General features: G+C 36.8%; 5 protein-coding genes and 1 non-coding gene across 7 annotated transcripts; 2 read left to right on the top strand and 4 right to left on the bottom strand.

The window, feature by feature from the left end:
- Positions 1-798: 798 nt before the first annotated feature.
- Positions 799-3062, bottom strand: hce2l1 (high choriolytic enzyme 2-like 1). Its single transcript, XM_052564522.1, has 9 exons — positions 2997-3062; positions 2860-2911; positions 2719-2778; positions 2495-2638; positions 2285-2402; positions 1352-1530; positions 1196-1277; positions 893-1017; positions 799-812 (listed from the first exon to the last, which is right to left on the bottom strand). The coding sequence occupies exons 1-9, from the start codon at positions 3054-3056 to the stop codon at positions 799-801; spliced, it is 834 nt and encodes a 277-aa protein (XP_052420482.1). The 5' UTR covers positions 3057-3062.
- Positions 3063-3976: 914 nt separating this feature from the next.
- Positions 3977-5857, bottom strand: LOC127965129 (hatching enzyme 1.2). The gene is made up of 8 exons (XM_052565719.1): positions 5522-5857; positions 5383-5434; positions 5246-5308; positions 4853-5002; positions 4643-4760; positions 4374-4552; positions 4209-4290; positions 3977-4128 (listed from the first exon to the last, which is right to left on the bottom strand). Exons 1-8 carry the CDS (start codon positions 5588-5590, stop codon positions 3996-3998), a joined length of 846 nt encoding a protein of 281 aa, XP_052421679.1. The 5' UTR covers positions 5591-5857; the 3' UTR covers positions 3977-3995.
- On the bottom strand, positions 5800-5872 carry trnak-uuu (transfer RNA lysine (anticodon UUU)). The gene has a single exon. It is a non-coding gene; the product is annotated as a tRNA-Lys (tRNA).
- A 280-nt stretch (positions 5873-6152) lies between these two features.
- si:ch211-167j6.3 (uncharacterized) lies at positions 6153-7490 on the top strand. The gene is made up of 5 exons (XM_052565720.1): positions 6153-6320; positions 6434-6522; positions 6838-6975; positions 7091-7230; positions 7315-7490. The coding sequence occupies exons 1-5, from the start codon at positions 6198-6200 to the stop codon at positions 7404-7406; spliced, it is 582 nt and encodes a 193-aa protein (XP_052421680.1). The 5' UTR covers positions 6153-6197; the 3' UTR covers positions 7407-7490.
- A 479-nt stretch (positions 7491-7969) lies between these two features.
- Positions 7970-15004, top strand: ankzf1 (ankyrin repeat and zinc finger peptidyl tRNA hydrolase 1). Of its 2 annotated transcripts, none has more exons than XM_052565716.1 (16): positions 7970-8118; positions 8388-8551; positions 8635-8729; positions 10665-10767; positions 10870-11051; positions 11529-11641; positions 11749-11902; positions 12009-12228; positions 12314-12412; positions 12490-12648; positions 12729-12878; positions 13255-13540; positions 13634-13745; positions 14144-14311; positions 14389-14459; positions 14580-15004. In XM_052565716.1, the coding sequence occupies exons 2-16, from the start codon at positions 8419-8421 to the stop codon at positions 14701-14703; spliced, it is 2169 nt and encodes a 722-aa protein (XP_052421676.1). In that variant the 5' UTR covers positions 7970-8118; positions 8388-8418; the 3' UTR covers positions 14704-15004. The 2 variants fall into 2 exon arrangements, with proteins under 2 accessions (XP_052421676.1, XP_052421677.1); XM_052565717.1 differs by having other exon boundaries at positions 13354-13540.
- Positions 15005-15398: 394 nt separating this feature from the next.
- On the bottom strand, positions 15399-22725 carry glb1l (galactosidase, beta 1-like). The gene is made up of 16 exons (XM_052565718.1): positions 22459-22725; positions 21987-22153; positions 21750-21900; positions 20441-20501; positions 20275-20369; positions 19693-19873; positions 19515-19573; positions 19295-19416; positions 19109-19149; positions 18906-19024; positions 17827-17901; positions 17646-17735; positions 17330-17443; positions 16286-16417; positions 15972-16187; positions 15399-15875 (listed from the first exon to the last, which is right to left on the bottom strand). The coding sequence occupies exons 1-16, from the start codon at positions 22519-22521 to the stop codon at positions 15672-15674; spliced, it is 1890 nt and encodes a 629-aa protein (XP_052421678.1). The 5' UTR covers positions 22522-22725; the 3' UTR covers positions 15399-15671.
- Between the last annotated feature and the right edge of the window lie 1529 nt (positions 22726-24254).

Raw genomic sequence — 24254 nt, forward strand, 5'->3', positions numbered from 1 at the left:
TGATGAACATGTTTTTAATTTCTGAATTAAAACTCAGGGTGGTGTTTTATGATTCCTGCACACCCTCATACACTGATAAAAAATGTATGTTTTACAAGAAAATGCAATTTTAGTTTTTCCACTTGAAATTTTCACATTCAGTTCAGTGTAGTGCTTGCCATTTCTTGGTCATTATTTGTGAAATGTAGTAATGTGTGAAAATTATTTCAGAGTAAACCCTACACCAATATTTATTTTTTATCATTGTAAATGGCAAGATTAGTTCAGGTTGAAAATGTTATTTCAAAATATCAAAAACCTATAAAATCTATGAATAAACAACTACTTTACCATAAAACATCCTAAATATAATTTTGTTTTTAAATAATGATTAATGTACACACACATATGTAGTCAAGGTGTAAGAAAAAAATCATTTTTTTAAATTCATGGTAACAACATATGGCATTTAAATGCTCATAACATTTAAATTTTCGATGAAAATTGTAAACCAATTTCATATAAAACAACATGAACACAAAGACTGCATTTCTAAAACATGTTTTCACATAGATTCTTCCTTTGATTTATTTTGGATTCTGTTAGATTTCATTTGCAAAAAATAATTTATGATATTGTCTCATAAAATAATTTGCTGTATTTTTACATGATCTGTTATGTACTGTAATATAAATAATCTCAAAATACATCACACTGCCAAACGCATCATAAAATGAGAAGGAAAGGTGAATACAGGAGTCATGTGTCTCTCATCCAGTGAATTATCTTGGGTCACTTGCATTTCACAAGTTTATTGTTTCACACACGGCCACCTAGTGGACACATGAAAGAAAAATTCAAATAAATAAACAGGAAGCATAGTTTAGTAAACCTTAGTAAGATGAATACCTACCACAGTTATACAAAATGTTTATTTTGTGAATATCCGTCAGACTTGGTCCATCTCGCTGGCCAATGGGAATGTATGGGTCTGGTTTAGGGATGATGGTGGGTCCACCATCCTCTGAGAAGGCATACCTATGTGTGCATCAGTATTCATTTAACTTCAAATTGTTTTTTATTGCTTCATTTATAAGAAACAAAATTCTTGGGTTAAAGGGACTGTTTAAACAGCTACAGACTATGTGCATTTCAGATTGTCCACTAATAGTTTAGCAGAAGTATGCATACTGTACAGTAGATTCCCAATACTCACCTCCCATAGTGCATGACAGAACTATAGTCGTATGCAGTATTGAGGTTGTTTGTCTCATACTTTTTAAAGTTGTGCCTTTGATCTGGGAAAAGAACCATGCGTTACTGTCGTACTGAATTCACTGACTCAAAATAAGTGCTGGTTTCAAATACTTACTATCTATGATGTTTTCCCACAGGATGGAGACGTGGTGGTCACGATCAGAGCGGGACTGTTCATGTACAAATCCCAGAGCATGCATTAGCTCATGAGCTGCCACTCCTGACCACATACAGCCTGGAGACTGCAAAGACACGGTCTGACTGCCTCCTATCATTCCTAGATATGACCAGCAGCTAATGGGGCGACAGTGGACAACAACAATAATAACAAAATTATATATATATATATATATATATATATATATATATATATATATATATATATATATATATAGAATTGCATACAGGTCAAAGTTTTTTTTTTTTTTTTTTTTGCTCACTAAAGATTCATTTATTTGATCAAAAACACAACAACTATTGTGAATTATTATTGTTATTTAAAATAGCTGTTTTCTATTTTAATATATTTTAATGTTGGTTATTCTTGTGATTGTAAAGCAGAATTTTCAGATATATTACTCCAGTCTTCAGTGTCACATGATCCTTCAGAAATCATTCTAATATGCTGGTTTGAAATGTGCTCAATAAATATTTCTTAATATTTTCAATGTTAAAAACAGTTATGTTGCTTAATATTTTTTATATATATATATTTTTTTTCAGAATTCTTTGAAAAATACAAAGAACAGCAATTTTATACATGTAAAAAATGTCTTTACTTTCACTTTTAATCCATTTATTGCATACTTGCATAATAAAAATATTAATTTATTTAAACAAAGAAAGAAAGTTTACTGCTCCCATGCTTTTGTATGGTATACACGTGTGTGTGTGTGTGTTATATATTATATATAATATTATTATATTTTATATAATGACACATAAAAAATAACAGATACAATGAGTTTTTCAAAATTATGATTAGACTTTATGTATTGTCCTGTAAACACTAATAGAATATGGCTGTATATGAATGCAAAGGGCTCACCCAGTTCTAGACTGGATGTTAAGGAAGTTTGCTTGATGTGTGCGAGGCACAAACTTCACACATGTTGCAGAGGAAATGTCCAACATTCCTGTTTCTATGGTGATTCTGTCCATATCATCTGTTGAGACATATTTTATTCAATATAAATAAAGACCTTGACATATCTTTCACTTATAACATCTATCATGCAGTTTGATAGATCTTACTCACCGTATACTGGAGAGATGATGTACGGTACATACACAAAACCATCAACAGATCTGGGCCAGCGGCAAGAATCTCCCAAACAAATGATGGCACTGCGGGATCCTAAACTCAGGATGTCACCCTCTCTTAAAGGAAAACCTCTGGACACTGGCGGAGGAAGATAACCACGTTTCACACTCAAAGCTTAATTCCCTGTAAATATATGTCTGTATCTATACCGTACATACATTGATTTACTCTGAGGATCTTGTCCATGGCATTCATGTCCTCAGGTTTCACATAATGCTCTGTTAAAGAGATTAAGAATGGTATATTTACACCAGTTCATTGTAACAACCTACACTGCTCACCATGAAATACTAGTTTACCTGGATATGCTCTTTTTGACCTCAGCCTTGTCTGATGAACCAGTGAAGAGTTCTAATACAAAATAAATACATTTATGGGGCATCCATCGGATATGAATCCTATCATCATAACTGCAGTAGTATTCAGTCGTTCTTACCTGCACTGGTAAAGACCAGGACTCTAACACCAGTCCCACAAAAATACCCACATAAAGCATCTTGATGGTCACGTATGTGTAAGTCCTGGTGTTCTGGAAAGAATCAAGTATTGCATGTAAACCAAAGTTAGGGCCCTTGGAGCTAGACTATATATACTCCGAGAACCACCCATCTTTACTCTAGGCTGCAGATGGAGGGTTAGAGTGACTTCCTGTGTCATTATTTGATATTGGTGTATTTTTCTAATGAAAGGTTTGGAAAGCATTCATTGGAAAGACAGTTCAGCATTTTTTAAGACTGATCACAACAATGGCAATTTGAAGTCTTGCTGATTCTTGTCTTATTCGCCCTGACCATGCAAAATTGGTACGTGTAGAGTTCAAACTCATTTAAATCTGTAAACCAAATTCTCAATAGTCATTTATGCTGTGTTCATAATATGCTGTAGCAACACGTGATGCAAATAAATAACACCATGCCCTTTCTTTAACTTATCATTTTTGCATTACACCAAATAACCAGTTGTTTTAAATTCAGCTTGTGTAATTCATAGTGTTGACAGACACCTCAGTACATATTCATTAGCTCTGAGATCAGCTGATTCTGAACCTTTACTTAATATGATTATCAACCAGCAGTTTGACTTATTTGTTTGCAACTGGCTCGTGGAGAATTCTTTTGCAATGAAATGAAAGCTTAAATAAAATATAAGAGAAAATGTATTTATGGACCATGTTTATTGATGTAATGTTTACATGAGGCATCAAGATTTCAAAATCAGCATAGGAAAGAATATAGAAATATCTGAAACAGCAGGTTACAAAAGAATATTCTTAAGAGTTGATTAGCCATTTTTTTATCAGCAATCTTCACAATCAGCCATTTTCCTTTAAATAAATATGATGTTAAAATGTTAAAAGAAGTAAAAGCACTAATGCATTAATAATGTCAGACTTTTAGCCATGCAATAGACCATTCATTACTGTAAATGGGTGTTATTATGCATTACATTTATACATTCTATTAATCTTCATTATATCCAAGTCGCTGGGTCCAAATCTCTGTCCAATCTTCACGTTCCAGTTTCTTTTCGGTACAACAGTAGGTTCCCCGTCCTCAGAGAAGGCATACCTGAAATGACAAAGAATATTATTATATAGCTGTAGTTCATTATATCCCTCATTAAACATTTCAAATGTATTTCGACATACTTTCCAAAGTGCATGATAGAGCCGTAGTCGTAGGGGGTGTCCAGGTTGTCTGTTTTAAACTTTTCAAAATTCCTCAGCCGGTCTATTTCAATAAACAGAAGAATAAGTGAGGGATAAAATGACTTTTAAGTATAAGGCTATGAGAATAAAGGAATGGTACTTTACCTTGCCATATATTGGACCACATGATGGTGACATACTTGTCCCGGTCAGCTCGGGATTGTTCGTGAACAAAGCCCAGGGCATGCATTAACTCATGGACGGTGACCCCTGACCCGGTGCACTCAGGTGTCTGAAGAGAAATGGTTTGTCTACCACCACGTGCTCCCAGATATGACCAGCACCTACAGTATCAGTGATCAAAAATGAGGAGATACTGTACACTCAGAATGCTCAAGTAATGAAGCCGTTGAAGAGTAATCTCATGTCAGTACCCTGTTTTGGGCTGAATATCCAGGTAGTCCCTCTGGTGAGTTCTGGGCACGAATCGCACACAAGTGTCATGTTCAATGAGCTTCATGCCTTTCTTAATGTTCTCCACTTCTTCCTCGCCTGTGCAGAAGAACAATCAAAACCAAATAAAAAGATTTAGTTACTGTGGCACTGTTTATGAAAAATCAATGTGTTTGCAATGTCCTGCTTACTATATGCATGAGACACTGAGTATGCAATGTACACTTTTCCATCTATAGATTTGGTCCACAGGCAGCTTCTGGCGAAACAGTTCTTGTGACTCCTGCTGGACACGGCTATATCTCCTTCTCTGAGGTTTGTGCCATCCACAGAAATGACACCTGCAAGAGAATGATGGTTCTTAACTGGCATCTGTGGTCCCATGAAAACTTTTTAACATCCATGGAAACTTTCCATTGCACAAAATGTTCTTTAAAAAGAGTTCTTAATTGATACTAATAAGATTGTTGTTCTACGGAAACACTGTGAAAACTCCTTTTTAGAAGCTTTAGACTTTATGGATATTACAATAAGATATAGAGGTTAAAACATTTACATCTTTACAGGCTTGTGCAAAGCTTTACCTTGATAGTCATTTACGTCTATGATCCTTTCCATTGCAATCGGAGTGTTTTCTTCTATATCATCTGGAGAAAGTTATAAAACTGTTAAATATAATTACATTTCGATGAATAATGTCAATTAATACAACACACTTTACCAGAGTAGGTTCTCCTTTGTCGTCTTGCTCCAAAATTTGACCGAGAGGAAATCTGCAAGAAAATGCAATCAAAATAGGTGGTTTTGATTGATAAAAAAAAAAAAAAAAACTATATATATATTTATTGATATGCAGTTACCTGTCCAGGCAGAGACAAACATGGTCCTGCTAAGAAGAAGAGCAGTATGATAGCAAGTGTGTACTCCATGAGTGCACTGAGATATGCTGTCTAAATTCATGCTGCCTGCCTTTTAAGGGCTCTTCACCAGCTTCCTGTTACATAATGTGTATTCTCAGTGGCCAACCAAATGTTTTTCTTCTTTACGCTGTTTTTAATTGCCACATGCACTTGCACACTTTTAACTACTATTTTCATTGTGCAAAGTCGGTGTTCTTATTTAGTTCATAAAACTTTTTCGCCCGAACAGGGACTTGAACCCTGGACCCTCAGATTAAAAGTCTGATGCTCTACCGACTGAGCTATCCGGGCTCTGAAATTAGCTGTTTCAGGCGGAAATGATAAAAGACCAGTGTGCATTCTATACAGTTAGAAGTGGATTTAGAAATTATTGCTCATGTTTGCATGTTTTCCTCATTGCTATCATTCTTATCGTTATTGACTTGTAACAGTCTGGTAAATTAAATCATGTTTAGTTTTAATTCAACAGAAAATATGTAGAATCCAATATAAAATAAAACTATGTGGAGTCATTTTGTGTTTATAGTAACGTTAATTCCAAGCCGCTTAGTTTGAACGTCATCCAATTAGACTGATCGGGCATTTAATGAGTTGCAGTTTGTGCGACGTAATTTAGATGTGTCTTTTGGTAATCAAACAGATAAGTCCGTCTGGTTACGAGAAATCGTTTTGCTTTGCCGTAATGGAGACCCCACAAAACTCTTTAAACATCACCTTCCAGGACGATAAAGAAATCCAGGTGAGACTCGCGGCCACGTGTGCGAGCTTATAAACACATATGACAAACAACCTGTACGAATGTTAAACTTCATATGAGTTCGACTGACGCACGCGTTGTATTTTCACCGTCAGGATTTGTTAAAACAACTCAAGGATGCCAAAACTGAACTACAGCTTACTAAAGACGAGGTGGAGCAAGTAAACCAAGACGTTAACAAATGGTAATTAATACTATACCATTATTATCTGTCTGAATTGAAGATTCAGCATGTTTGAGTTACTTATGACGCAAACGCAGTAGGGAAATCATTGGATGCCATGATTTTACCTCAGGAATTAAAATAAACGCGCACACACACACACACACACACACATATATATATATATATATATATATATATATATATATATAATACTGTAGTCTACAAAACAACTTATAATAATGTAATTTATTAAGAATTGTTATTATTTAGCTACATCAGGGTTGTAGGTGGCCTTTCTATTGCAGATGGCAGCTTCTAATAATATCATTGTAGCAGAGAGGAGATGGACCGGAGGATGATGATGATGGTCCAGATGGACGAAGGCCTGTGGAATGCATTGCTTGAGCTGGACACTCAGATGCAGGAGAAGAAAAGCCTTGCCAATCAGCTGGAAGAATTAACTCGATCTAGGTATGACTATCCAGATAACTTGGATTTAGATTTTTAGATATTAAACTGGGAGTTTGTTATAATTATTTTTGTTTCATAATTACAGCAAGAAATTTTCAACGTTATTTTGTTACAGTACCATAGAGTCGAAGCAAGCTCTTCTGAGAAGTTTGCAGGAGGAGGAAAGCAGCCTGCTGGAGCAGGAGTGTCATCTGAAGCTCAAACGTGAGCAGCTGAGGAAAGCACTGCTGGATGCTTCTGCGAACTCAGAGGAAGGTACAGCTACAGCAGTAACCTCTAGCTAGAGTTTAAAGTCTACTGATGCAGAATGTTTGATATTCAACTGGTCTCAATCTGCAGTTTTACAGGGTGAGAATCCAGTTCAACCAGACTCTTCCAGCCAGAGTAAGTCTACAGAAAAGCCAGTGAGAAAAAGAGGAACACGGAAGTGATCACAACATCAAAAAAGTGCTACTTTAATTTTTTTTTTATGTCTAGTACAACCAAGCTGCAATAAACATGGAAAATATGGTGAATTATTTATTTATTTTGATCGAACAATTGAAATGTTCATTGGTAGTCACTATACCGAATAAAGTGTAAAGATTCAAAAGATTGACCCCTGGCAATGATAAACTCAAACAGATGTGTTTAAGTTTTCAAACTTTAACCTGAAGGCACTCCTGCGGGTGAAATTTGAAGATAATGTAAAAAAAAAAAAAAAGTATATATATATTAAAGGCATTATGAAAATAAATAAATTGCCTAAATGTGTCATCATTTACTCACACTCATGGTGTTATGTATTTTCTTCTTTCTTCTGTAAAACTTTGGGAAGGTATATTTGGGAGCGTGAAGAACCATATTCATGGCTTTAGTACAACTGAAAATGAATTCTGTCTTTAAAATAAACACAGTTTATCTCTTAGTTATTTACATAAAAAAATATTTTAAGAAAAAGGGATACAATTACAAGGATACGTCATCATATTTGGAAGTCTTTGGGATCAAGAGTCTCGGGTACAAAATCGCGCTGCAGTAATCTGACACTCGTCGGCCACCGTAGAGCACAAGCACGTGTTTAGTATAATACGATTCGTTTCAGTTTACGCGGACTGAACGTATAAATTCAAACTATAAGACACCGATGATTTTGCCAAGAAGGTAAATATATACAGTAACGGTGATCACAAATAGTTAAGTGAGCTGAATTGTAGCGTCAGCACAGCATTGTATATGTGAAATGCAAGTGCTGAATCAGGCGTTACTCTAGAAGGGAAGCAGTTGTCAGATTGAGAAGAATGTGGACATCGCTCCGGGTTTATCGGAAGTCCCAACACTGATTTGTTTTGTGTTTATTCGTGTAAAGTTCACATTTTTGTTCTTCAGTGTGTAAAACTTCCCACGTGCCGCTCTTCTCTCGCTGTATTTAGGTGATAGCGCTGCTTTATCGACGGAGTCATCATGGCATGTCCGGAGCAGCGCTGTGTGTTCTCGCTGTGTGCGGATGAGACGGTGACCGCTGGGCTCAGAGAGGTGTCTGGACTGATGGGTCATCCTGAACCTCCCCAGCCCTCTGCTATCGCGTCCAGTGAGGGTAAGAGAGCCAGACTGACTACTGTCATGAGATCGCACACGGCTGCTGATCAGTGTTTAAAACACACTCTCTAACCCTGACAGATGTTGGCTCGATGAAGACCTCGTCCGCCGGCGAGGTGTCTGATAGGATGTTCTGCTTGACCTGTCAGTGTCCTTTTGACAGTCGAGAGGAGCAGGTATGAGTAAATGATTACAGTGCTGATAAGATCAATTGTAGTAAAACCTTTAACCCCATGTGTTAAATGTCTGCAGTTCAGTTAGTTTCTTGTATAAACCTGCTTACAAGTGTGCTAATGTCTGAGCACTTCTTCCACAGCTTTGCCCAGTACGCATTTTTCTCCATTAATTAATCTAATAATAATACAAAGTAAAGATTTAAATTAAGAATGTATTTTAAAGTAAACAAAATGACTGAAAGAAAAAAGGGTATAATACGCTGACCTATAATCTGATCTATAACATTAGAATATTATGGAAAAGTTATTTTATTTTTTGTCATTTAATTAAAAAATCTATATTCTAGATTCATTGCACACAAACTGAAATATTTCAAGTGTTTTTTTTTAATTCTGTTGGTTATGAATTACAGTTTAGGAAAATAAAAAAAATTCCATATCTCAAAAAATGTGAACATTTTCTCAGAGATCAATCAAAAAGATTTACAAAACAGAAATGTTCAAGATGTCCACAAAGCTGTTTTAATTATGCACTCAGTACTTGGTTGGGGCTCATTTTGCATAAATTAATGCTTCAGTGTGGCGTGGCATGGAGGAGATCAGCCTGTGACACTGCTGAGGTGTTATTGAAGCCCAGGTTGCTTTAATAGCGGCCTTCAGCTCCTCTGTATTGTTTGTCAGCTGTTACTTATCTTCCTCTTCACAATACCCCATAGATTCTCTGTGAGGTTCAGGTGAGGTGAGTTGGCTAGCCAATCAAGCACAGTAACATCATGGTCTGCAAACCACCTGGAAAGCTCTGGGGGCAGGTGCTAAAGTCCTGCTGCAAAATGAAATCAGCATCTCCATAAAGATTGTCAGCAGATGGAAGCATATAGTGCTCCAAAATCTCCTGGTAGATGGCTGCATTGACTTTGAACTTGATAAAACACAATGGAGCAACACCAGCAGACGTCACAACACCCAAATCATTACTGACTGTAGAAACGTCACACTGGACTGTGGATTCTGTGTCTCTCCAGTCTTCCTCCAGACTCCAGACCTTGATTTCCAGATGAAATGCTATATTTACTTTCATCTGAAAAGAGGACTGTGGACCACTGAGCAACAGTTCAGTTCTTTTTCTCCTTACCCCAGGTGAAATGCTTCGGATGTTCTTTTTTTTTTTTTCTGGTTCAGGAGTGGCTTGGTTCTAGTAATGTGACAGCTGTAGCCCTTCTCTTGCAGACGTCTGACTCTTGATGCACTGACTCCAGCTTCAGTCCACTCCTTGTGAAGCTCTCCCAAGTTCTTGAATCAGCTTTTCCTAACAATCTTCCCAAGGCAGTTGTTATCACTACTGCTTGTGCACTTTTCCTACCACACTTTTCCCTTCCAGTCAACTTTCTATGAATATGTTTTGATACAGCACTCTGTGAATAGCCAGCCCTTTCAGCAATGACCTTCTGTGTCTTATCCTCCTTGCGGAGGGTGTTGATGATAGTCTTCTGGACAACTGTCAAGTCAGTAGTCTTTCACATAATTGTGGTTGCATGTTATAAACTAGCCCAAGAGGTACCTAGTATTTATACTCAAAATTTTTTTAGATACTGAATTACATTTTTTCCTAAGCTGTAAGTCGCAATGATCAGAATTAAAACAAAAAAAACTCTCGAAATATTTTACAGTTTGTGTCCTATGAATCTAGAATATAAGAAAGTTTGCGTTTTTGAATTAAATTACAAAAAATAAAGACCTTTTTCCATGATATTCTAATCTGAGATGCACCTTTAATCACAAAGATCATTATATTTGTTTTCTTTTACAAGTTTGGAATGACCTGGGAAATGCCAAACTACTACTACTGTGCTAGTTTTCTGAAGTCATGTTATAGCTTTGTGTGAGGGATAAAAGACATTGAATATGTATGTTAATGCTGTCCCATTCTTTTATCAGATGGAGCATTACAAACTTGACTGGCACCGCTTCAACCTAAAGCAGCGGCTGGAAGGAATATCAGTGGTCACAGTGGAGGAGTTTGAGAAGAAGACTGGCACAGGTAGAGTCCTGTATGCACATATGAACTGTTTTATGCCATCCAGTTTGCATGAGTGTAATTTTGCAAAATGCGTAATCTTCCTGTCTGCCTTCCTGTTAACAGGTGATATTTCAAGCATTTCGGGTTCAGACTCAGACAGTGAGGATGATGAAGTGGGCCCTGAAGAGACAGACAGTGCTCTGGACACAGATCAGTCCACACGTCGACTTTCTACCAAAGTAGTCTTTCAAAACATGCAGGGACAGTACCTGTCATTGTATCGCTGTGTTCTGCAAAAAAAGAAAGTGAGTAAATCGATCCATCATTTCTAAGATTTGTTAGTCTGTGCCTAAATGATAAGAGTTCTGGCTAAGAAGAATCCCCACTCAACAGATTATTTTCAGAGACGGTTTACTGTTTCCGAAACTGTTTCGTACAGGACCAGAATAGGACCTTAAGCTGGGTTTTCCTGTTTGTTGTGATATTTAATGCCTCTTTAGTCCTATTTAGCTACTTGTTAGCAACCACCTTTTTCAAGACACGAAAAAGCTTCAAAAACCACAATTGAGCATCATAGAAAAAGATGGGAAAACATCTTGAGCCTGTGTTAAGCATACAGACCTCATCTAAGGCAGTTAAACAAAAACACTGACTTTAGGTCCCATTAAATTTAGGACGATAGAACTAGAAGTTCAAAAGTTATAAGTCATTTCCAGGTTTTAGGAGTCATGCCTGCAGCACTTTCTTCTTTCAGTCTCATCTGAATCTATTCCCATATTAAGACTCAGGAAAATGAAGACGACTTGGTTTCCTCTTTACTGAAAATATCAAACAACACTATTTGGGTCATTCTGATGACTGGCGGTGGACACTTTGCTGGAGCGGTTTTTAAGGGGTCAGTGAAAAGTTCATAAGGTTTTCTATTAACACAAACATTTTAATTAATGGCTTAATAATTAGTTAAGTAAATGCTATTCCCTAATTGATTGATCTAACACATAGAAAAGAGATTGTGCAGCATAAGACGTTTCATCGGTACACGGTGAGAGCGAAGCGAGGGACCGCACAGGGACTGAGGGACTCTCAGAACCGCAGCCACGCTCCTAAATCAGCAGGGGCGGCCCTCAGACGTTACAACGAGGCAGCACTGCACAAGGTCAATTTCAACCCTTTGTTTTATATATAAACTTGAATAATACTAACTTGCATAGAATTCATATGTTTGGAATTGTTATTGATGTTAACGCCCTTTTTTTAACCAGGATGTTCACGATATCCTAGAAAGCTGGGCTGAGTATTTGAAGGAGGCAAGTGCCATCTTCCTGCGAGCACCGAGTTACAATAAGACCATATTTCTTGGTCGTGGAGCACCACTGGACAAAAAAGATCAGAGAGTCCGGGAACTTCCATTTGCCACCCGTAGAGCAACATTTAGAGAAATACAGCGAGTTTTTGATCTCCTTTCAACTCTACACATTTATCGTAAGTTGAGATTTGCTACCATGTCATATATGTGTTTTATATGTTCATTTCTTTCCTTTTAATATGGTTGTCTGTTACATTTCAGAAAAGGACACTGAAATCTCCAGTATTTTCAGTCCTTCGAAGAGAGTGTGGAAGAAGAAAACTCCTAAACCTGTTAGTCATCCAGTCCCAAACATCAATGGTGCGTCTGAACCCTGACTGTGTATAACATACTGTGTTTCTGAAAATATACTTAGTAAAGGGCTGTTTTGTGGTCAGTGCCTACAGAGGGAGAAGAGGGAAAAGAGGAAAGTTCAGGGGAGGAAGACTCGGGAATGTTAGAGACCGTCGAGGAGACACTTAGCACTCTGGAGCTCAGAGAACATGAGGTCCAGCTGAATAAGAAGAAACGGAGGAAACGGAAAGAGAAGAGAGAAGGTAAAGACCTATACAGAAGAAAAGTCAAATGCTTTTAGTAAAGATAGAGGAGATTATTCAATTAACATCTTGATTTTCAGACTCTAGCAACAGAGAAATAACTGAAGAAAAGGCGGATGATAAAATACTGGAAGAAGGTGAACTGGAAGGTGAAGATGAATCTAAAGAGACGCAGAGAAAGTCAAAGAGCAGGAGGAAACCGAAAGGCAGAAAACATCAGCCAGAAGAAGGTAAAACACCAATGCTGAGCCAACAGTCAACTCACAGTTTGCTGGAAAGCCTGCAATAGCAACACGGTCCAAATAATTCTGGAGGGTCATGCGCACTAACAAAATATCAGAAGTTTTTTTTTTTTTCTTTTAAGAAAGGAATTATTATTTTTATTCAGAAAGGATGCATTAAATCAATCAAATGACGTGGGAAAATGTGTTGTATTTCTCAGTGTTAATAATATTCTAACATGTTTCATGAGCACCAAATCTGTATATTAGAATAATTTCTGAAAGATCATGTGATACTGAAGATACTTTGACCCCTAAGTAACAAGTTACACTTTAAAATATATTCAAATACCAGTTATTTAAAAAAAAAACTACCTATTTTTAGAAGTGGATGACTCTTGGGAATATAGTTTGAGGGACGCTCTCTACACTGCTTGTAAAATGGGGGATATCCAATCATTACGCACCCTCCTGCAACTACCAGAGGACCAGGAAGAGGAAAAGGATGGAGAAGAGAGGAACGCCAAAGAGAATCCTACCTCAAGGGTTTCATGTCTTCTCAACAAGCCCATAGACTCGGCAGGCTTTACTTTACTGCACGTGGCATCGGCAGCTGGACAGAAATCAGTCATCAGACTGTTAATGGATGAAGGAAGTGATCCAGCTAGCAAGTATGCACATACAGAATCATTCTAATAATCAATTAGCAGTAGCAGGTTTTCATGGGTTGATCGGTTCTAAATAACGCTCAATGTCTTTTTTAGGGATAAGAAAGGACAGACTCCATATGGCGTGGCTGCTGAAAAAGATACCCGCAACACATTTCGAAAATACATGGCTGAACACCCTCAGAAGTATGACTACACTAAAGCACAGGTAGACAAATCTATCTTATGATGACATGCAACACCACAAATAGAAACAATATATTAATTTGCTTGGAGACCACAAATAAAAATGATATTAATTTTCCATCTAAAAACAAATTAGATTTTAATAAATTAAGACATTTTTAAATAGTTTTTACTTGGAGAAAATAATTAGATAATGAAGATAAAACTAGTGGTCTGTGAGCTGCACTTGATACAAAGCTTTAATAATTTATGTATGGCATGTTATTATTGTATATATATTTTTCATAACATTTAAACTACTACTGTAACATAACATTTAACATTTTGTACTTTTTGTATGTACAGGTGCCTTGTCTTTGCAAGCCAAAGTAATAAATCTGTCACTTATTCCTGTATTTTCTTTGCTTTAATACGTTTAAGGTGCCTGGGCCGCTGACTGAAGAAATTGAGTCCAAAAAGGCAGAGAAGAAGAAAGCTCAAAAAGCAGCACGGAAACAGAGAGAGAAAGAGCAAAAAGAAGAGCAACTCAAGAAGCAGCAAGAAGAGGAGGAAAAGAGGAGGTTCACAGCTCTTAGTGACAGAGAGAAGGTGACTACCTAATTTCTTCCTCTTACTGTACTTCTTATGTGGATGGCCGATTATGTCATACTTCTGATGTCACACAGCGAGCTCTGGCTGCGGAGAGGAGATTGGCTGAACATATGGCCACGACTGGAGTAACACTCACCACCATCAGGTATTACCTTTTATTATCTAATAATATATCTTTGGAGAAAAATCTGTCTTTTATGCAATTCATCATTAAAATAATCCAAAAATAAGTTTTGTAATAACTAGTATAAAAATGTTTTTAAAGGAGATGCTTTCAGTGTGGAGAGTCATTACTGGGGAAGATTCCTTTTGAATATCTGGACTACTCTTTCTGTTCTCCTCGCTGTGTCCAAGCCCACCGCAAAGCCAATGCAGCCGCCCGGCCATGACCTCTCACCTCTCACCACACAGCATTAGAGGACGTGAAGGTGTGGTGCCATATTTCATTTGACATGATCTGGGACTTGACTGGATTGACAAGAAACATATCAAGGATTTCACAGTTATCTTTGGAAATAACAAGACCATGATAAATTACCTGACATCAGAGAAAAGAAGGATTTATAAGATTGATTCACAGAAATCTCTTTCTGAAATATTGTATTACTTTTCAACTCCATCAGGAGACAGGCCAACCACTGGGATAAAAAAAAAAACTCTATATCTTCATGAGATAATAGCTCACTAAAAGTCCTAGTTAATTCAGAACTGTAAAGTAAAATCATGACACGTTTTATGTTTTACAGTGTAAGGTAAAAATGTTGTTGAAGTTTATTCTTTCACATTGTTTGGCGGCTGTTTCAGGTTTAGACTGTACAAGTACAGTTGAAATCATCACTGATATGATTCTTTTGGTGTAATACTGTTTCTAAACTAGCATGATTTGTGATAAAGAAAAAAAAGGTGTATGATTGACAGCACAGAATACTACAGTCACTGAAATTAAGAAAAGGATCACTTTTTTTTTTTTTTTTTTTTTAAATCTGTTATTCATTAAGTTATAAGTAATTTATTTCCAAGAGACTAGATGCATTTATATTATACCCATTGAATATGGAGTTATGACACTGAGATTTAAATAATCTTCTTTTAAAGCAGATAAACTTTAATGCACATCAAGGTCTTGGTTTATTAGATTTGTCAGAGCACTAAAATTAACCTCATCACTTTGGTCTGGAAAAACATGAGCATTTTTACCAGTTCTAAAGAAATAAACTGACCAATAACTTGGGCAAATGTGGCAAAATATTACAGAGTTATGAATTATAATGGCTGTATTTCTCTGTTATACTTGATAGATTTGAGAAGAGATGATGGAGCTATTCTGAAACTGGTTCTCACTGTTTTGAGTCTATGATCATGTCTTCTGTCCAGTCTTGTTCAGCTGAGGCCGGTCCATAAACAGGATTCTTCTGTGCGAAGGAGCTCTTTCTAGCTCCAGCACTGTGATGTTGTTTGGCTGAGTGGCACTAAGAAAAGGTCCGGGGACATAAAGCGTCTGTTGGGGGCCTTTCTGGGGCCAATACCTTCCCAGGTTCACCCCATTTACCCACACCTGACCCTAAAAGAGAAAAACAGAATTACACAAAACTGCCACATTGTTGCTCAAGATAACAAATACTAGATATTCTTCATAATACAAAAGATTACGCCTTACCTTAGTCCATCCATTAAGTTTTACAAAAGTGTCCCATGCGAGGCCTGTAGATTTCAAGGTTCCTGAGTAGATCATTGGTCCGTCTCCTGCTTCCATCGCTGACCCTGAGTGAGCCGCCTGCAGCCATCCATTGGCCACAGCAGTGTCAATGTCCAGTGGATAGATTGACCAATCAGTGAGCACATCATTGCCCAAAATTAGGTTACCCAAGAGACCCTAAAAAAGGGGTTTTATATAGTTTATCAATTATATTTTATCAGTTGGTTTAGGGAATATTAGCAAATCTTGAACAATGCCGTATTTTGTTAACTTGCCTTATTATCATTGATATAACTGCCAAAATTAACCCTGCCCATGTTTTCCACAAGTATGTCCAACTGATCCCCTTGTTGTCCTGTAACATTCATCACCAGTGCAGTGTCCCTCTCCATAAGCCCCTGGTATACCTGCTCACAGACAAGTTTCAATCTAAACCATCTTTTCTGGCAAACATCTGCCTTTCAAACAAAACCATGGTTAGGATGAGTTTTAAGTGTAGGCCCTAAATAAATATTTAAACATGAATAGAACTAAGTCAGCCTATTGGTTAATCTTTCTCCATTCAATTATGTAAACTGAAGTGATCAGCAATTTGGTTTTGTAAAGATCATTTTTAATTTGGTCTTGAGGATTCACTCAAAAGCTGTGTTCCAATCGTTAGGGTCCCAATGTAGTGTTCACTGCTCCCCGAGCATAGGATGTCAGTTGAAGTGCACTTGATAATGCACTCATTTGGAACATTAGCATCAACAATCATAAAATGTCAGTTGTGCACATTATAAGAGTATGAGATATGAAGACATGATAGTTGAAAGTGCTGTATGTAAGATTTAAACACTGAGTGGCTGAACTAGGTATTGATGGAGATTGAACGAATGATGAAACCGATGTTCTGTTATTCGCTATGCTGTTTGCAGTGCCTTTTAAACTGAACATATGTTTCCTTCAGACTTCAATGGCACCTAATATGGCAGAGATCCCTATGAATTCCCCGTGAAGTCCACTTTTCAGAGCACTTTTGTTTAACTGGAATGCACCTAGTAGATATATATATATTTTTTTTTTTTTTTCACTGCCTCATCTTCATCACATTATGTACGTCTTTACGGACACGTCTTTATGTATTTTATACTCTACAATTCCTTTTCCTGATAGGTCTTCATCACATCCTCATTTTAAACATATTTTCAAAATGATTGTTTGAACAAAAATAACTGAGCAGTGGGACACTGTAGTACTACGCACTGTTATAATGTCTGACTAACCATGGTGAGAACAAAACATTGTGTTAGCGTGACCCAAACAAGTGGTCTGCTCACCCCATTCACAGAGACGTATGCACGGTCATGGATGCCATTGAGGGGCGAGATGAGAGGGGTCGGCTCGGGAACATTCTGTGGCAGTGTCGTTCGGTAAAGCATGAAGCCATAGTACTGCACACAGTTGACATAACACAAGCTCAGACCAGCTTTTACACTTAACCAAGACCAGCCTCCAAAGCCCAAACCATATATACACATCCACAGCCATTTATGTGGAAATACAACACTGGCCTTTATTGGTTGGCTAAACACAAATTATGAATTTGCTATAATAGTGTTTATGGACCGTATTAGGTTCTTTTAAATATCATACCCGTTTAATCTCTTCAAACGTCATAGGATATTGAGATCGTACTGGACCTTGGGGTGACAGCGTATCCAACAAGCTGCTAATGTTGCCAACCTATGAAAGAAAATGGGAACAGAGCAAGCAGGGTGGTATGGCCATGAAATCTTGGAAATAAAGAAGGTTTTGCTATGTGAAATATCCCCACCTTCTCAAGTGTAACAAAGCCATAAGCGAACTTTGGGGTGGCTGGTGGCATGGGACCAACTGGAATGTCTCGGAACTGGAAACAAACACATATTATTAATACAATAGAATGGATGTCTGTTTTAGTATTCAGTAGATGCTGGTTACAAATACTAGCTGGTCACCTAGCGGTTGAGCATTATGAACAAAACTGTATATAACAATAACACTTTCTTTTTTTGGAGTCCACTATCTAGAAGCAACTTTGCAGCTACATGTCAACTACCGGGCTTTAGAGTATTAGTATACACTTCATTTTGATGGTCCCTCAACAGACATACTACTCACTAAAAGTATCTGTGGAAGGACATTTACTGTTGTTGGAAATTAAAGTTAGTTGACATGTAGTTCAATAGTTACTTCTAGTTAGTAGAATGTCTAAAGTGGATTATCGATATCAAGAGTAAATAGTAATGTTAGTTTTAATGTCCATCAAAAACTGCATCATCCTTTTCTCCTGCTTCAGTCTTACATCTGAATAACATACAAGAGTCCTTTCTATCACAAAGTAATACACCACCGTTCAGAGATTTAAATATCACTTGTTTTAGAAGAAATTAATACTTTTATTCGGAAAGGGTTTATTAAATTGATCAAAAGTGAACATTAATTTATAAATTTATAAAATATTTATATTTAAAAAAGGCTGTTCTTTGAACTTTCTATTAATCAAAAAAATCTGAAAAAGGTTTCCACAACATTATCAAGTAGCACAACTGTTTTCAACATTGATAATATGAAATGTTTCTCGAGCACCAAAGCAGAATATTACTATAATTTCTGAATGATTACATGATACTGCATCACAGTAAAAACAATAACTACATTTTAAAATATATTTAAATAGACAGCAGGTATTTTAAATGATAATATTACACAAAATTACTGTTTTCACTGATTAAAAAAAAATTCTTAGTATAAGAAACGCATAAGAAAACACAAACTTCTGATTAGTAATTCAGTCATATATCCAGCAATGCCAAGTGTAAATTGGATACTGTCATACATGTGCATTCAGTGTTAATAAATGTATGTTCTTACTTTCCTAATGACATCTCTGATGGCAAGCAGTTTGTCAGTGGGGTCTCCTGCTTCTGATAAAGGTGCATCGTAATCATAACTTGTCACCACAGACCGAAACCTGGTATCATGATCCGCTCCTATGAACGATAACATTCACACATTAAGATGACTGCATTACCACATATTGTTAAGGGAACAGTATACTGAGATAGTAGATTTACCATTCCAGTAACCAAAGTTTGTTCCTCCCTCAAACATGTACCTGTGATTAGAAGAAAACTCTTTATCTGAGTTGGATTATCAGAGGTACAGCCAAGTTTTATTATGAAAACGAGTTATTTTTAATTGATAACATCTAAAGAATCAAATTGCTTTAAACTCATTATCCTATATAAAGCATTACTTACATGTTCACACTGGCACCCATGGACAAAATCTCTCCCAGCATTTTGCTCACTTTGACGGTGTCCACAGAAGCATGTTTATCACCCCAGTGATCCAACCAGCCTGTATAGAACTCCGAATTCACCTGAAATCATGACACATCAATTACTGGAAATCCTACAGCTTGATAAATAGAGAGACAAACAATCACAACATGAATGCTCTCTCAAACATCTTACTTACCAGTGGGCCTTTAGGCTCAAACCTTCTTTGTCGAATGAAGGCAGCACTAATGTTGGTGTCTGAAGGGGAAAATAATGAAATTTTGAACACTGGATATGCATACATGGACTAAAAATGTAGTTAAAATTTCTTAAAAAGACTGCACAGGTCAGACACAAGTGACCTCAGTTGACCTTACCTGTGCCAAAGTCTATAGTGGCGTACAAGCCCTCAAGTGTGCCACAGATCATCTCTTTATCCGTATTCCCATCCGTAGTAAAGAGGATGACGTCCTCCCCCAGGAACAAACGGAACAGAGTGTGAAGATGCCGCATGTAGTTGTAATCACAGGCGAAGTAGCTGCCATATTCATTCTCCACCTGATAAAAAGCATAAAATATTCACACCCGAAGAGCCATACTTGTCTATATACTGTAAAGCACTGTTTACATAATAACGCCAAACATAATTACTATGTATGGGCTCTCGGTCCTACAAAACATGAGCATCAGTCACTGTAATAAGTTCTTTGTTATTATTGCATACTCAGTAAATATTATTTTACATTTTTCTCTGGGTGGAGCAGCATAGTGGTTAAATATCTCGGCTGGTAACAAACCAATTGTAGGTTCTAACCCAGCTGTCAACATTGTGTCCTTGAGAACGTCATATCGGGTTCAACTAGGGGGACTGACCCGCTCATCTGAGGACGCTGCATTGGACAGATGTGTCTGGTAATGCTTGTATACTTACTATATGTTAACTTAGCACTATATTGTACCTGCACACTGATAATATTTCCTCCATTCTGATAAAGCCAGGGCTTCATCTTAGTGAGCAGCACAGCCAACCAGTCACTTGCTGGCTTCAAGTACTCTGAAACAGACAAACACTACCATTAAAGACAGATCTGGCCTATGTGAAGTCATGTCTCCTGCAGACGTTACCTGTGTCAGCAGAACGAAGGATAATGTTCGGCTTTTGTAGCAACCAGGCAGGCAAACCACCCTATCGGACAGAAAAGAACCCACAATTTATTCACGAAATAACAATCACAAGGCTGTCTTTTGTGCTGTAACCAGAACTAATTCTTAATAGCATCATGAATCAAATTCTCATTCAAAAATATAAAACATTTTCAATAAATAAAATTTACTCATGCATGCGTTTTTTTTTTCTTTTCTTTTTTTGTATTTATTTAAGAGAATGTATGCACTGTCAATTTTGACAAGAATTTTGGATTTCATCTTAGTCTTTATCTTGGTATGAAAATGCTTATTCTCAGTCACATTTTAGTCATTTGAGTCTTTCAAAGTTTTAGTCGACGAAAAGTCAATGTATTTTTGTCAACTTTTAGTCAATCTGCAGTTAACAACATTTATTTTGGTAGCAATTTTATATGTAGTCTTCAAACAAAAATAGTAATTAAAGGTACAGGTTGTAGGACCTGCTACAAGAATGCGCACTACCAAAACAATAACAATCGCGTGGTTTGATGACACCAAGAAGGAGCGTGGGATGATGGGATTTGTTGTCTTCTACCCAACCGCTGACGGCCATCAATCAGACAGAAAGATAAATCATGGATTTAACAGATGTGTTGTAAATGTTGTGCTCGATGTCATAATTTTCAAACGCGAACGTTCAACGATTTGCGCAAGTAGATTACATACAAAGTCAATGCAAAGACGTGATCAGACTATGGATCAGACAGTTGATGCACAGTTTTTCCCTGTGTAACCATAGTCAACAAGTATATGATGTCTATAGTGTTTTTGAAATCTGTTCAGATTTTAAAATTTATTTAAGTGTGTGTATTACAGCCTTTAAGCAATAAGATATTTTCTTATATCTCTAATTCTTTTCTAATCAAACTTTTTCCTGATTTATTCACTTAATTTTAGGTATTTCCTAACACAACCCTACTGTATGACTTAAGGAGACGCGTCATATAAACTATGCTACTTATGGAGTCATCGCTGATTTAGATTGTTTGGAAAAGAGCAGCATGAACATTCTACTAAAGAGCTTATTTGGTGTTCTATGGGAGAAAGAAGGTCAAATAGGTTTAGAATGCTATAAGGGTGATCACAAGACAATTAAACATTTTGGGTGAACTATTCCTTTAAAAACACACTTCCTGAAAAGTAAAATTCTCAGAATCACATGCAGCGATACATAACACCCATTGGCTTATTGTAAAATACCACATTGCAAAGACATTCAAATTTAGCAACATTAGTAAGTAACAGTCACCATTTCCCATTCTGCACAGATGTACGGCCCTGGACGCAGGATGACTAACAGGCCTGTCTGATTGGCCAGGTTCAAGAAGTACTCAAGATCTCGGTCTCCTGCAAAGTTGAACACCCCCTGCACAGTCTCATGGAAGTTCCATGGCACATACCTGCATTAAAACAGACAAAATATTTTTGGCAAGATGTATAACATAAGTGTGTACACAGGGTTGCACTGTTTCTCGGTTCCACGTACACCTGAATAGCATTCAGTCCAGTCATGTACATCTTGAGCAGCCTGTCTTTCCAATATTCCCGAGGAATGCGGGAGTAATGGATGCTTCCTGAGATGTACTGAAATGGTTTTCCATCCTTCTGGAAGCAGTTGTTCTTGTAGTCGATGGAAAATGAGCGTGAATCTGCCTTAAAACAGAAATGGCACGTAGTCAAAAATGTGCAAACGAATACACAAACTATTCCATTAAACTATTCTCATTTTGATAGAGACTGTATTTACAATCAGCATGATACAAAATAATAATAATTAAAAAAAAATCCAAATTCACTATATAATTATTTTACCAGGCTTAAAGTCACAATTTTAAAATTTCACTGATATTTCAGATTTTCTATGACCATGGGAACCCAAGTATATAAATACAGTGTTGGGTTGGTAAAGCTAATTAAACACAATGTGTAGAGGTGAAAGTCGTGAATCAGGTACTTACCAACACAAAAACTATTGGCAACAAGCAGAGACTTAATAAAACGAAAGTAATTTGTGACCTCATCTCTACATCAAACGGATAAGACGCAGTAACGCTCTTCCGTTTGACATTATGATAGCAGCGCGTGATTGTAACGTTTCAGGAAATAATATTACAACTGATCAAACTTTTCGGTTATGTCAATTTGCATAAAGCGGTCCACTTTCTCTGTTCAATAGATCTGCAGCGTTTCTTCTCTTTGAACATGACGGTCATGTGATTGTATTCTGTTTAGCCATAGTCTGGGTCCTAAAGTCCGCCTGAACAGATCGGCGATTCAGTGACCACTCTTCATCAGTAATAATAAACCAGATTGTTTACTTGTTTTACTTTTACTGTTTTGCACTGCTAGTGAAATGTATTAAAAATAAATAAATAATTATATGGCTAAACAGATGGACGAACCTATGCAATAGCCACAAATGCAAACTTGTAACAAAACAGTAGCTCAGTGGGCAAAACTTGGTGGAAGATTTAAATAAATGTAATATCATATTGCTTTTGCTGGCTTTTCCTAAAAGTCATACAGTTTTTCTGTTGTGCCAAAAACACAACACAGCAGTTAATTCTGGTTTAGTCTGTTTTTTTCTTCTTCTTCTTCTTCTTCTTTTTTTTTCAGCTGGGATAGCTTTAAGTTTTGTTGTATCATGTATGTAAGTTTGCCCGGATGAAAGGTCTAAATAAAAGTTAAAACTATTACAATTTAAAGTCGTTTTAGTTTGGTTCTCACCCACCAGGATGGGCCCACTGGGGTCCTCAGCAAACTAAGGGGACAAAAAAACTTTTTTTTCTGTTTCTCCTCAAGATCTTTCTTGTTTATTAAGGAACATCCATAATTAGAGTCTTGAAACTCCTGAAATCACAAAATTAATTAATTATTAAATGTTTTATTATGTAAACAGTGTCTACTTCTGTTAATAAAAAAGTTTGGAATCAAGTATAATTGTCATAGTACGCCAGAAAAAAACAGGCCTTCATAAATGTGCTTCACAAAAGAGGGCATATCATATAAAAAAGGTTGACAACCAGATTAGTGTTTTTTTTTGTGTGTGTGTTTTTTTTTTTTTTTTTTTTTTACAAATAATAAATGCAACTCAGGAATAAGCTTCTTAGATATTAAATTATCTTGGATGTACACTTTTGATTGTGTATAGTTAAATGTCTTATGAGCAGAGCTTCAATGGTTGGCCTCAGACACTAAGAGGCGCTACACTACACGATAGAAGACTAATGTTGCATTCATTCATGTGCTCTTTAGCGCCCTCTAATGAGAGCCTGCTGTAAGTGAGTCTGAACTTACCTCCTATAGTCAGCAATCCCACATTTATGTTCTGTGAAATCAATCTCAAATGTAATACTAATGTTAATTTATGCTGGTGTTAGCACGTTATCAATGTAACTATCACTAGAGTGACTTATCTAGTGAATGGAAAAATGGCTTCCATAGATTATATACATACAAATGCAGCATAAATAAGATTTAGCCTACTCATTTCAATATAAAGAGAATTTTATAATTGATACCAATATTTGTCAACACCACGTAAATGTGTATTTCCTTCTGCCGCTTTAATGGGAGCAGGTGGGCTGGTGAAGTGACTTGTCACCAATTTTCACTTGTGCTGCATGATTGTGAATGTTTACTGCTGGCCCAGACACCCAAATAAACAGTGGCTGATCTAATGGTGTTGACACATACACCACACCACAGCCATTGTTTGACACCATCTGCTGAACACCATAAAGAGACACGCTGC

This window comes from Carassius gibelio, chromosome B9 (genome assembly GCF_023724105.1).
Source record: "Carassius gibelio isolate Cgi1373 ecotype wild population from Czech Republic chromosome B9, carGib1.2-hapl.c, whole genome shotgun sequence".
In the NCBI taxonomy this organism is placed as follows: domain Eukaryota; kingdom Metazoa; phylum Chordata; class Actinopteri; order Cypriniformes; family Cyprinidae; genus Carassius; species Carassius gibelio.